Source organism: Myotis brandtii, unplaced genomic scaffold, assembly GCF_000412655.1.
Source record: "Myotis brandtii unplaced genomic scaffold, ASM41265v1 scaffold249, whole genome shotgun sequence".
Classification (NCBI taxonomy): Eukaryota; Metazoa; Chordata; class Mammalia; order Chiroptera; family Vespertilionidae; genus Myotis; species Myotis brandtii.
The window spans coordinates 841,627-855,538 of NW_005359430.1; the positions used below are offsets into that span (position 1 = coordinate 841,627).

Below are 13,912 nucleotides of genomic sequence, written 5' to 3' on the forward strand. Positions count from 1 at the left end.
TTTTTTTTTTTTTTTTTTTGGGCCAGCTTTAGCTCTGGGGCCTTGCTGCTGAAAACATAGATACAATGTTGTGGTCCGAGCCCGGCTGAATGGAAGCCCTTTTCTGGGGTTTTGTTTAGCTTCTTATTTGCAACATAGTATATAGTTGCTTAGAGTTGCAACTGAGAGGCTGGCAAGTTAGGCGGGGAACGTTGGAGTCTGCAGCAAGCAAGCCTCCCTGCTCGCTTCAGTGCCTGGCTGCCGGCCGCCATCTTGGCTGACAGTTAATTTGCATATACTCACTGATTAGCCAATGAAAAGGGTAGCGGTCGTACGCCAATTACCATGTTTCTCTTTTATTAGTGTAGATGATTTTTTGTATTTACCTATAATTAAAGTGAAATATATTTTAGTAATTTGAAATATAATACATTTCAAAATTATATATATATATAGTGTACTTTATGAGTTAACTTTCACATTTATTGCAATTTAACCTTTAATGCTTAAATTGGACTTGCTAAAGCCAGGAAAGACCATTTTACATAAAAAAAAAAATACATGGTTCCCCTAACATAACCTTATATGGTTTCACTTACGTGATCCTTCAGTTGCAGAAACTTCAATTGGACCGACAAAGAGCAGTGAAGCCAGGTGAGGGTAAGGGTGCCCTGGTGCACTGGAAACCTCCTATCTCTAACATAACATATAGAGTTCCTCTGTGAGGAATAGCCTCCCACCCTTCCTTCCTTACCAAGTCAATGTCTAGCTCGCTTTTTCTCTTTCTCAGTGCCTTCCTGACAGTTGGAGTCAGGTTACTCTCATAATGGTGGACATCCTGAATTTCAACACTTAGCATGTTCACCCTGTTATGTCATGTTTGATTGTTTTTATGTGAGTTTCCTCTGGTTGGCAGTGAGTTCCAAAAGTCAGAGATCTAAGTGCCATCAGAACCGGACACAAAATAAAATCAATAAATTTCTGCATAAAATAATTGATTAGTTATGAGTTAAAGTACCAACCAATATCTGAATTTATTTCTATCACAGTTTTATTACCATTATGTTTACCAAAAGTTAGGGCCAAGTACAAAATAGCTATGTGTGTATAGCTATTTACTCTAACAGTGGTTTTATATGCTTGCCTATGAGATCCAAAAGTGCAAGAGATTTTGAACCTCATTTGACTTTACTCTTTTCAAAGGCATTCTGTCTGCTCTCTAGATTGCAATAGAATCATTTTGATATTCTCACTGTACTTTTCAGAGAAGAGTATATTATATGTAAGTATAAATCAAAGAAAATGATTTTAACTGCTATCACAAAATGCTTGCAGATTGTTTTCTGTGTGTCACACGTACCACCAAAATTCAGTACGTGTGACCCCTCCTTAAAATTGATTTCACAGTTACTATACATGTCAATGCAGAAGGCCACTTATAGTATTTTATAGTACACTATGTGATATATTTGACTAGTCTGATGGCCTACTTTAGTCATCAGATTTTGAATAACCAGGAATACTTTTAGTTTAGCTATTATACAAACCCTCAAATTAGTCTTCCCACAATCAATACATTTCATTAAAAGTGATTTAAAAATGTAGAGTAACAGCTGAATAGTTGCAAAACATCTCCACTTACACAAGGATTGAGTGCAGTTTATATATGTGAGACTTCTCATGGTGAAGAGTAGAATGGGAAGTTCAAATAGGTTGAAGAATCCAAGGGCTATGATTCACTGTAGTCATTCTACTTCCTTTGACCACTTATTTGATTTTCCATATTTATGAAAGCAGTAAACCATTTAGTACTTTTCTTTTTTCATTTCAACATCAAAAAACAATTGTTGAGAGAAAGTGAAAGATATAGATATTGTTTTTATTATGGAACAAAAAGTTTTTAATATTAGCTAAATATAAGGTTCTGGCTAAGAAAGAAACATATCACTCATTTAGAAGAGTTATTGCTATGAACCCAGTAAGAAAATGGTTAACTGGAAAGATAGGAATTTTAGCAATTTAATCATTTGTATTCATTGAATAGTGACAAGTGAATAAAATGTGATTAAATTGGCTTTATAAAAATAATCATTTTAAATCCTATATTCCTAAATTATATTTTCCATTATAAATATATTGCTTCCTGTGAAGTGAATTATATGTTAATAAGTTTCAAATAAAATATTTTATGACATTATGCATTTCCAATATTATTAACAGAAATACTTTTGAAATCAAGTGAAGTGTTAAATAGTAAAAACTAAATAGAATTAAAGAAGTTGAAGAAACAAATAATCATTTATCAATTAGAAGCCACACTGTTCTGATTATAAACTGAGTAAATATTCATCTCTCACTCTGGATCTATATTGCATTTTAATGAAATGACTTTTTGTTAGCCATTTTTTTTCCGTGGGATATGCCTATAACTAATTTTGGTAGGACTTCCTAGACTGTTGTTACACAATGTCTGTATTTTTCTATACTATTTTAGTCACTCTGGAATGATTACTACTCACTTATAGTATTTGTGGCATAAATTTTCAGTTTGGGGTGGGGGAAACTTTCTACAGATGGATATATCAGAATCAGTTAGAATGTTTTTTTCAAACAACATATTTTCTTTGACATCCCTCCACCCAAATTATTATAATAGTGAGTCACTATCACTGGTGGGAATGTGTCATATCCTTCCGAATGATGAGATGGGGGGAAAAAAACCCACAAACATTGAATATTTGCTTTAGATCAATAATTATTTTTTTAAAAACTCCTGTTCCAAGGCATTCGTTTAATGTTCACTGTTTGGGGCTTTGTTCAGGCCAAATGAAGGCACAATTCAATGCAGAATGGTAGACAGCATCCCAAACCAGTAAGTGCTTACAACTTGAACTGAGGAAGTAAAACACATACGGGGAGGGAGGTGGGAATAGAGAAACAAGGCAATGCAAAGCGAGGACAAGTACCTGTAAGTAGGAAGAACACAAGGAAGTACAAGATAAGAGTGTGTTAAGGTTAATCATTGTGGACAAGGTGGATCAAAGGATAATGGATATCAAGATGGGTTAATAGCAAGAGCAAGCAAATACATATGTGAGCAATTGGAAGTAGACTGGCCTGCTAAAACACTGGAGTTAGTTTAGGGACAAGTGAGTGCCAGGATGGTAAAATCTTGGGTCAGTTGATGGAAGCCAATATACCACACTAAGGAAAATAATTTGCAAGCATTTCAATGACAAGCAATAGAAAAAGGACTGTCAGCTTTTGAATCAAGAATTACTGGTAATAAGTATACTTAAGGAAGGTTGTACTTACAGGTATTACAGAGGGAGTAAGATAATAGGTTTTATGCTTTAGTAATGAAAGCAATTTCAGGAAAAACATAATGTTATGATTTTAACAATGTTATACCATATTAAAAATCATACCATATAATTTTCATCCTTCTTTTCAGAACTAGATACAACAAATTCTCAGTCAGATTATGGCTTGAAATGAACAAAATTAATGTAGTAGTTCAGTGTTTAGGAGTTCCAACTATGGCATCAGATGGACCTGAAATCAAACCTGACTTCCAACCTATTGCTTTAATCTTTAAAAACACTGTGCTCCCTTTATAAGACTCAGTTTACTAGTCTTCACAACACAATGGTAGCAGTTAAGACACGGGGCTCTTTGAATATTAAATAAAATCATGTCTGGGGATGTTTTAGTACACTCACTGGCACTTAATAAACACTCAATTAATCTTAATTATTGTTATTGTATTAAGCAATTTGTGACTCAGCAAATCTTTCACACAAGCAAATGATGGAAGAGTGTACTTTCTAATTTTCCTTATAGAATGTATCAGAATCTAACAATAAAAAATATTAAATAGCACAAGAAGTTGTTTTCTACTTGAGTTTAAGATACAAAGTGCAAAATGTTTATTATTACAAAATAAGAAGCCATTCACTCAGGCACATTACAGTCAAAGAAAGAGAGCCTCTGCATGTGTCTGCAACCATCCTGTCACACATTAATGTATGCAACTGTGCATGACTGGCTCCGTGTTCATGCTTGCCATAGAAAGTCATATTTTCCCATAAAGAACAACTCTGAACATGATGTGATTAACCTTTAGGGCCCTCCATCCCCTCATCTCCAAGCCCACCTCATGCTTGGCCTATGCTTTCTACTCATGTTCAGCCAACTGATTTCCATATCACCCACTCACTCTCACCAGTGGGAATTAGCATAACAGAGCTGTAGCGTGACTTTGATTGAAGCCAGCTTGGGCTGAATGCAGTATCAAAGCATAATTTAGTAGAAATCAAATCTAATTTACTGCGCATTGTATTTAAATCTCAAAAACCATTTCAAGGAAATGATACCAGACCTCTGATCTTAATTGACCTTTTCATATTTGGGTCTACTTCTCTAGAAATCACACAGCATACTTTTTTTTAATATAGCTATTGTTCTTAAGTTGTGGTGATTGAACACTGAATTGTGCTACTCTGTTTTCTTCATCTCATTTCTTGTTATGGCTGCAGCAATAAGATCTAATCATTTAACAGATTAAGCAAGTAGGTTATTATATCATCATTGCAAAAGATTCTTCTCATGTTTGGGGGTTTTAGAGAGGATATAAATATGCATTTTATAGTCTTTTGTCTTAGATGTATATAAGAGAATTGCCATTTCTGTAACTGGCATATTCTTCTGGAGCTATAACTCAACCTCTGTAATTCACATTGGGTCTAAATGTGTGTTTTGAATTGTCATCATGAGGACCTAATCGTGTTTCCTTATAGTCAATGAGAGCCGTCTCAGAAACTCCATTTAATGTACAGCACACTTTGTGTCCTTGAGCTGTGTTGACAAAATGCCACCTATCTGCCTATTCCCTCCCACTGGTGCTATCAGCCAAGTACTGCCTTTCAAACCATTTTCGTGCCACCTGGCAGAAATACTGGAACTGTGAAGTGTTATCAAAAGAATTATTGACGCAGTTTTCATTTCAAAACCTCAAAACTAAATTCCTCCAGCTGATATCCCATCACAGAAGATTGCAGAGAGAGTCTATAGAAGTAAAAGTGATTGATGCGATCTGTTTTGATGGTCGCCTTTGGAAGACAATAGGAAAGAATGGACATTTTCTGAGGTTGAATACTCTGTAAATCTTTTGCTATGTCAAATTATTTAATATCTTAATTTTTTAAATGATTTGGAAAGCATTTGTTCTTGAAAAGCTATTCGAATTTTGGGTGAGAACAGCAGGGATATGTGATCTTCTTGCCCCACTTGGTTGGTAAGAATTGGAGTTTTGCCAGGGCTGGGAGGGCTGTACAACCAGAGGCTTTGCTCCTGGAGGAGTCGCTCAGTTCAGATGGTGCTTGAAGGGTGGAATGGGGAGCAAACACCCACGGTTTTTCCACCTAAAAGCGACGAACAGGGAAAAGCCAGCAGCTAGCCAGCCCCAGATTGCAGTCAGATGTCCTGGGTAAGAGCTGAAATAAACTTCCCCCACACACCTCAGTGGCTACAGATCTAGAGACTTGTGCACGGGAAATCCCTGGAGACAAACCAAGGGAGATGGGAGAACTGGCTGCAAGTCCAAATGACTTCCGGATCCACACGCAGGTCCACCAGGGCAGGCGAGCCTGGCACAGTCTAGCACAAGCTCTGCACAAATCCCCGGCTGACCACTCAGCTGTGCAGGCAGAGGGATGCTCCTTAGGCAGCCAGGATAAAAGTTAAAATAAAAAATAACTAGGCAGATAACCTTAGTGACTACACATCTTAGGAGAAACCATTTCTCCATGTACCCAACATTCAAGTCATCAGCCTATTTAGAAAATACAGTGCTAGTGGAAATGAAAAAGGGTTACAATCATTTTATAAACTATTTGGCAGTTTCTTCAAAATTTGAACACAGAATTAAATGCAGTCAGCATTTCCACCCTGGAATACCTATCAAAAAGACATCAAAATATATATGACCCCTAAATTTATACACAAATGTTCATAGCAACATTATTCACAATAGTAAAAAGCTGGGAATAATACAAATGGTGAGTGAATAAGTAAAATGTGGTATATCCACACAATGGAATACAATTCAGCAACAAAAAAGGAAAACTCTATGGGATTGGGAGGTGAAATTAGACAACAGGAAATTTTTGGAGGTGATGAAAGTGCCCCCAAATTGGATTGTAGCAATGTTTGTCCAGTCACAAATTTACTAAAACACATCAATCTGTATATTTACAATAAATAGATTTTGTGGTATACAAATTATACTTCAATATAGCTTTTTTAAAAAATCATTCAAATAAAAAGTCAAGTTACAGATTAGGAGAAGATAATTAAAATTTATACAATCATAGAAAAATTATAATACAGAATAAATATGTCCGTAAGTAAATATATGTGCATGTGTATGTGTGTGTGTGAACTCTTATAAATCAACTATAAATAGAAAACACAATTTTAAAAAAGGGGAAGTGGCAAAAATTATGAACAAGCAATTCACAAAGAAAACCTGAACAGACAAAAATAAACATCTAAGAGATAACGTATTTCATCATAATTAAGAAAATATAAATGAAAACCACAATAAAGGAGCAAATGCTGGCAAGGATATGGAGCAACAAGAATTCTTAACTACTGCTGGGGAGATCATAAGTAAGTACACTCCTTAGAGAGCAGTTTGACAATGTTGAAGATGCACATTCCTCATCACCCAGTTATTCCGTTTCTGGACACCATGTAAATTCTCACACATATTTCATAATACCTTAATTTTTTAATTTTAAAAAATATACAGTGATTCCAGTTCCAGGAAGCTTAATGTGGCTTCAATTCTGGTGACAAGAAACCATATGGTATATTAGAAATACAGTGTATTTATAATAACTTGGAATAAAAGTACAATATAAATAAACATCACATGAAAGGCTAAAAATTCAAGAAATTATAATTTCCTGGTGTTTTTAGATTATGTCATTAGTGGTAAATATTACAATATGATATTGCAGAATTTCTTTGTCCTTTAGAAGTTCTGATGAAATGTTATTATGAATGGTAATTTTCAATGGAATATTTTGCCCATCTTAATAAGGTTTTCAAACCTGTACTCCTTTAAATAGCATTTTTTCTAAAACATGTCTTTCTAGCATAAACATCTTTGAACAAATCTCCATACTTTTAAGGACAAAATTGAAGGTCCTTTAACAGAAATTATCCGTTCCTACTTACATCACTTCTGCACCCCTGATTTTATTCTTACACTCCCCCAATGCATCCAGATCCACTGGCCTTATGTCTATTTCTCTTTATCCCAAGCAGTCTTACTTCTGTTCATCTAGTGAGCTTTCGAAAGTGCATCAAAACACAACTCAAGCATGGCCATCTCTCGACATCTTTCCTCTTCTTTCCTCATTACCTGTTCTAGTTTGCTGCTCTTCTGCGCTTTCCTCCCCAATGCCTTCTGCATTTTCCTATTATATAAATCATACTCTACTGTATTTGTTTTTACTTATTTATTTACTTAGAAGTCTCTGCCATTGGCCAATACATTATATGTTTTTAATTGTCTTTTATCACCTGTACCAAGCAGAATTTCTCATAATTTGAGTCAATTAATCCATTTTGAATGAATAAATGGATGAATCATATTCTTTAAAATAAGTAGATGCATAGATGTGATCTCTCCCAATTCATATTTTGGGGGATGTGTTTTAAGGGCTGTGTTAAAATTGTAGGATCTAAATTCCAAAAGCATTTTGCAAAATCACTCATCTACCATAAAATTTTTGAAAACTTCAAAAATCAAATTTAAGGAAGACTGTAGTTATATTTATAGTACAGATGATAATTTTACTATGATAGATGCAGAATAAGCATGGCATACTTAAAACTATAAAATAGCTCTAGCTGGTTTGGCTCAGTGGATAGAGCATCAGCCTGCAGACTGAAGGGTCCCAAGTTCGATTTCGGTCAAGGGCACATGCCCAAGTTGCAGGCTCCATCCCCAGTAGGGGGCGTGCAGGTGGCAGCTGATCAATGATTCTCTCTCAACATTGATGTCCTGTCTCTCTCTCCTGATCCCTTCCTGTCTGAAATCAATAAAAATGTATTTTATAAAACTATAATATACGTTTGCATTGTTTTAATTTGCTGTTTTGTTTGATTATTTCAATGTGTATTACATTTTAAAAATTAAATAAAAAGGACTTTATAACTCCTCTGGGCTCTAAGATTTTAATGATGAGTCATATGAGACAATTTAAATTGTTTCTGATTCAGAGCAGTATAAATGAACTAATAAGCTGAGTATGTGACTGTTATTAAAGACTGTGAACTGATTTTGACTATACTGACTTTTTAATTTTTTATAATGAGATGGAAGACATATTACTCACTATTTCTTGCTGTCCGTATTGTCACTTAACTTGTTTCCCATAGGATTACTAAGAAGTAAATAACTATACATTAACTTTCAACTATTTTTATCCTCATCTGAGGATATGTGGTTTGTCTAAATTGATTTTAGAGAGAAAGAGGAGAGAGAGAGGAGAGAGAAACATTGATGTAAGAGGGAAGTCTATCAGTTTGCTTCCCGTAAGCACCCCCACCCAGAACCAGCCTATGGGTATACGGGACGGCACTCCCAACGCCTGAGCCCACAGCCAGGCTTAACTTTTTCTTTATAGACGTAATTTTGTTGGGTATTATAGATGACAGAGAACCATCTTAAGTCTTTTTTGGTATAAATATCTGTTGGCTTCACACCTCTACTGAAAAAACGGGTCCTGTAGTGTTTAAGAGTTATTCCTAACGTAGTTTTGTAACACTGATTTAAGGTAACATTCTTGTTAGAAAGCATAGAACAACAACAAGAAAATGTATCTGCTGATTCAGTGGAATTGTGTGGAAATAACAAGAAGATTGTAAGAAGCAAGCAATTTTCTGAAAATACAAGATAACATAAACCACATGTTCAAATAGACCCTAAATCTGAGTACTTCATCCTATTAAACAGTCTTCTGTTATCTATATTATAGAAAACTTCACTTAGTAGATGTATTCCTTTTGTCCCTGGGATATGTTGAATGTGGTGAATTAGGAGGCAGTATATTGAACACCAAAAAATAAGTTACCACAGCTCTCAGTGACTTTTCTGAAAAAATGCTTAGCGTTCTTCTATGAATGAGTAATCGGCTGTGTGTTTGAGGCTGCCCTCCATTTACTCTGTTTTTGGACCTGCACATATGTGCTCCTGAAGGACTGAAAGAATTCTGAGTAAAGGCCTTTACTGAATGAATGTCGATTATTGTTAGACTTTTTTAGAGTTCAGATTTCAGAATTGTTGCCATGTACACCAGGTTCTAAAAACTAGAATTGATTTTAAAGTGTTTTCTTGGTCTTCAGTTTTCAAACATAAGCAAAGTGTTAAAGTGGAAACAGATGATTAGAAAAAAACATGTGATGAGCATGCTGTTTTTTCTGCAATAGGAGTGGTTTTGGTGTGAAGAAGATGTCCTCATGGAAACTTCCAGTTTTACTGTCTACTTTACAATTAGCCCCCAATTTAAACCTGAATTTTCTTGGTATTTTTACCCCCACCCCCTGACTTTCTTTCCTATTGAAGTTACTTGTGTCTAGGTCTTCTTATCTTCACCTACACCATTTTACTAGTCTTCCTACTTTATTGACCGATGTATTTCCCTCAAAAGCTATCCTATATTTATTAGAGGGTTAAAGCTCCCAAAAGTTTTGCTTTGCATTTGTTACTCCTCAGTTTAAAAAGAGTCAAAAGCTAGTTTGGCTTCTCAGGACATTCTTAGACTGGGTCCAGATCTGACTTTTGTAGCCCATGAGGTTTGCATATCTGGGCCACACGCTCCTGCTGTATACTACGTGTATTTTTTATTGCACTTTGCTCAGGAAGCTCTTAGCTTGGAACGTGTTCATTTCTACACTTACCTAACAGCAACCCTTTCCTCAAAACCCCCGCCAGGCTTACTTCCCACATAAAGCTTTTCACAGCCACCAGAACAAAAACGGCCCCCTCCCTCCTGAAGCCCTGTCACGTGTACTGTGTTCTGTAATGTAAGTGCTCCTCTGCTGTCCTCTGAGAGCACCTCTGCCATAGAATTTACCGTAGACTTAGATAATTGTTGTTTCAGGGTTGCAGTTGTTGTTGACATTACGTTTTATATTTTGTTTTATATTTTTCATTAAACTATGAGTTCCTTGATGGCTGCGTTACCAGTGCTTTTTCTCTGTGCATCTTTAGTGCCGAGAAGGGGAACATAGTAATTATCTGACTGATGCTTACTAGAAATGAATTAAGTAGAATCAACCACTTATATACATTTATTTGTAATATTTTTATCTTTGTATGTAACCTTCATCTCATCAAATTTTCAATGTCTTCGACACTTCAGTGCTTCAGTTCTGTAATATAAACACTTGGAGAATAAATCTCATAGTTAATCCCTCTGGTATCCTTGTGCCTAGTACCTTGTCTTGAAAATATTACAAAAAAAGGAATGTTTGTCAATAGACTGGCTTCACAGAAAGGAGATATCTAAGTAATGAAGTGAGTCGTTTCTATCTCTATTCAAAACACAAAACCAAATTGGGAAATCATATTTTTCCCTAAAACAAATTTTGAAAAAAGTAAGACTATCATAAAAATCTATTTTTCCACACAACCTTATGGCCTATGAATTTATAATGCACAATATTTCAAATGTGCTTACTAATACGTTTACTTCTTTCCTCATATGTGATAGAGTGCTCTCTTCCTCTCCCCATTGTTTATGAGAAATGCTTAAAAATAAGTCAAAAACTGTAGCCTCTGTCTGGCACTGAGCCATCCACCTAGTACCAGATTGTCCCTTTGGTTACATTTTTCTTTCTCAACAGTTTATATTTACACACTTTCTTTCCATTTAAATTATAGCTCCTCCACAGTTTGTGGTTAGGCCAAGAGATCAGATTGTTGCACAAGGTCGAACAGTGACATTTCCCTGTGAGACTAAAGGGAATCCACAGCCAGCTGTGTTTTGGCAGAAAGAAGGCAGCCAGGTGAGTGTGAGCATCGACTGCTTCTGTGAACCCCCCTGTCTTTGGTGAGCCTCAAAGTTTGCTTTGTCTTTCTTGTTATCAATGTTGAATTTACTTTGTTTCTAAGAATGGAACCGATTCATTTTAAAATAAGTGGGAATTAGATGTTCCAGTGTTGGTTTTCTAAAATTCTGTATCTTATATAGAATAAATACAATTCCATGTAACAAACGATCTTTAATTCTAGTCAAAACCTGTCACTATTTAAACTTTCTGAACAGAAAAGTCACTTTGTTTTCTTGCACTGAACTACCCTGTAATGGTGAGACAACATACAGCACTTAGAACATCCTGTCAGTATACATTTCCGTTATTAAATTGCCAGGAAACAAATTTCAGTTACCTTCCTAGGTAAATAGTGTAAATAACTTTTTCTTTATCATTAAGTTAAGCATGCTTCCATTTAAGTGTGGGGAAAAATATTTTGTTCCATCATCCTTTCTAGATTCCTTCACAGTAGAGTTGGACAGACAATAATACATTACAAACTGGAAGCAACTAACACTTTGGTCTTTGCTGTGCACTGGTTTATCCTCTCTGAGCAGCAGGTTTCTCAGATTCTCTGCTAAAATTCAATTGGATGCACAATTTTTCTCATTTAAGACTTGGTCCAAACTGTGATGAACACTCAGCCTCGAGGTGCGGAGGTTATGTTTGGAATTTCCAGCTTCAACCAGATCAGAAATTGGGTCCTTTGTCTAAGAACTTATCTGTACTTTCCTGAAGGACTTAGAGATATTTTTTCTAGATGTTCCAAGACCATCGCCAAGGAGACATGTAGTTCTCAGGAAGAAGCCTATAGTGCTCCTCCTCAGCACCTTCTGCTATTTGGCCAAGTCCTGGAAGAATTTTCTGAGGAACAATGGAAACCACGATTATCAGGAAATCGAAAAACTTTGATTTTAGATACGTATGGGGAATTGCCATAGCCTTCATTAAGAGAACCTGTTGCTCAGAACTCAGGCATGATCATCTGGGTAGAGAGGCATCAGGAAGTTCCCTCAGTGATCTTTTTAATTCTTCTGGGCTCCTATCTATTCCTGTTACACCCCAAACTAGCAGTTTTATAAAACTTGAGCTGCATGGACAAATTGTCTCTCCTCCCTTCCTGAATGCACCTGATGCAGTCACTCCCCTATGATCTGTGGGGTGTAAAATTAGTGATGGGAAGATAATATAAAGTGCTGACCACTGCCTTATCTAACATTGGAACTGTTTCAGGCCTTATTTCCTATCTTTTTTAAAATCACTTTGTAACTATAAAATTGATATCTACACATAAAGTTCCTCAATTCTTCACTTAAAAATTGATTTTGGATAAAAGCATCACACACTCTAAACTCACTGTTAAACAACATGACCTTAGCTATAACACACACACACACACACACACACACACACACACACACACGAACAGGAAAGAATTCTAAAGCCATTTTCCCTCTTGTGAATGTACAATCTTTGCAGCACTATTCAACTTTACTGAAATTTTCTCAACTTAAAATATGAGGATAATACATTTTACTTCACATAAGTTATGGAGATGTCATAATTTAGTTAGTTTATATAGAAAAGTGCCTTACATATTATGAAGGTCAACAAGATATCATTTCTAACATCTGGTTAGAAATGGGAAAATGCAGAATGCACCCGCTCCCCACTGAGTCCTGGCTACGTGGCAAGTTCATGCTTCTGCTCAGGTGAAGGCTGCAGGGCCTGAGGTCTTCCTCCGCCCGGACACTGTTGTCCAAGACCAAGGAGAGGCTCAGCACTGCTCCGGTCCCCTCTGCTCCCAGACCCACACAGGCCTGGGAAGGCTGGGGCCGGGAGAGAAATAGATATTATTTATTTATAAACGATGCAGGTAACATGATGTAAAATAATTTGATTGTGGCAAATCTACACTGTAAATCCATGTATTGAGTCAAACACCATTGTAGCATGTTTTGTTATTATATAGATACAGCTATATCATGTGTGAATCCCATGCCCTGAAATAGCTCCAGGTTATAAGATATTGCAGAAAATGTGCTTTGTTCCCATGGCCAAATAAACATGATATTTTAATATGCTACATGGTGTTTTAATGGTGCTGAAAAAGTAATGATTAAGTAACTTCAGATAATTTCTTCTTCTGTTATTTGACAAATCATTATGTAATTCCATAGACGTTAAATTTTCCATTTAGATGATCTGATTTGCTTATAATCTTAGGTCTGTTTTTTTTTTCCTTCTCTACCTGTCTTCCTCACATCAGAGAGAGAGAGAGAGAGAGAGAGAGAGAGAGAGAGAGAGAAGAGAAGTGCTGGAGCATATTGGAAAATTTTAAATCATGAATTGGGGTATCAGGAAAAATAAATTGGTTTTACTATCTCCAGTATCCAATTTTTGCAGTGATCTATGACAATCCTTCAGAAGAGAGAGTTAAGAGCCTGGACTTAATGGTCCGTATTCCTCAATATGTGCTGATAATGCCAATTAGCACTAATAGGATACCCGGGCACTTCAAAGCAAGAAGAGCTCTGTAAAATTCTGGGTTTTGCTTGTAATCCATTATCTTTTGCCTAAGTCATACAAGCAGGGAATAAAAGATGATGGGTTAACCTCAATCACATGTCATTTTCCATGTCAACGAATCATTTAGAAGGTGGACTAATATTACATTGTAGAGGAAGAGATCCCAGAGAGAATTAAACCCATCTAATGTATTAGTGCTATGTAAATCAGTATTCTAATGGCTAATTGTAGGAAAGTGCACACTTTGAGTTATTGTATCATTTTCAAGTGGCTTTAAAATTTAGACCCTTCT

At 35.9% G+C, this 13,912-nt stretch overlaps 1 protein-coding gene across 8 annotated transcripts in view; it reads left to right on the forward strand.

Moving 5' to 3' along the window:
• The window catches only part of ROBO2 (roundabout guidance receptor 2), a 672,125-nt gene that overhangs the window by 534,074 nt on the left and 124,139 nt on the right, over positions 1 to 13,912 (forward strand). For all 8 annotated transcript variants that reach the window (XM_005867326.2, XM_014540612.1, XM_014540614.1 and 5 more), the window contains one exon: positions 10,940 to 11,064. In XM_005867326.2, the coding sequence (XP_005867388.1) occupies positions 10,940 to 11,064 (125 nt within the window). The remainder of the gene's footprint in view (positions 1 to 10,939; positions 11,065 to 13,912) is intronic.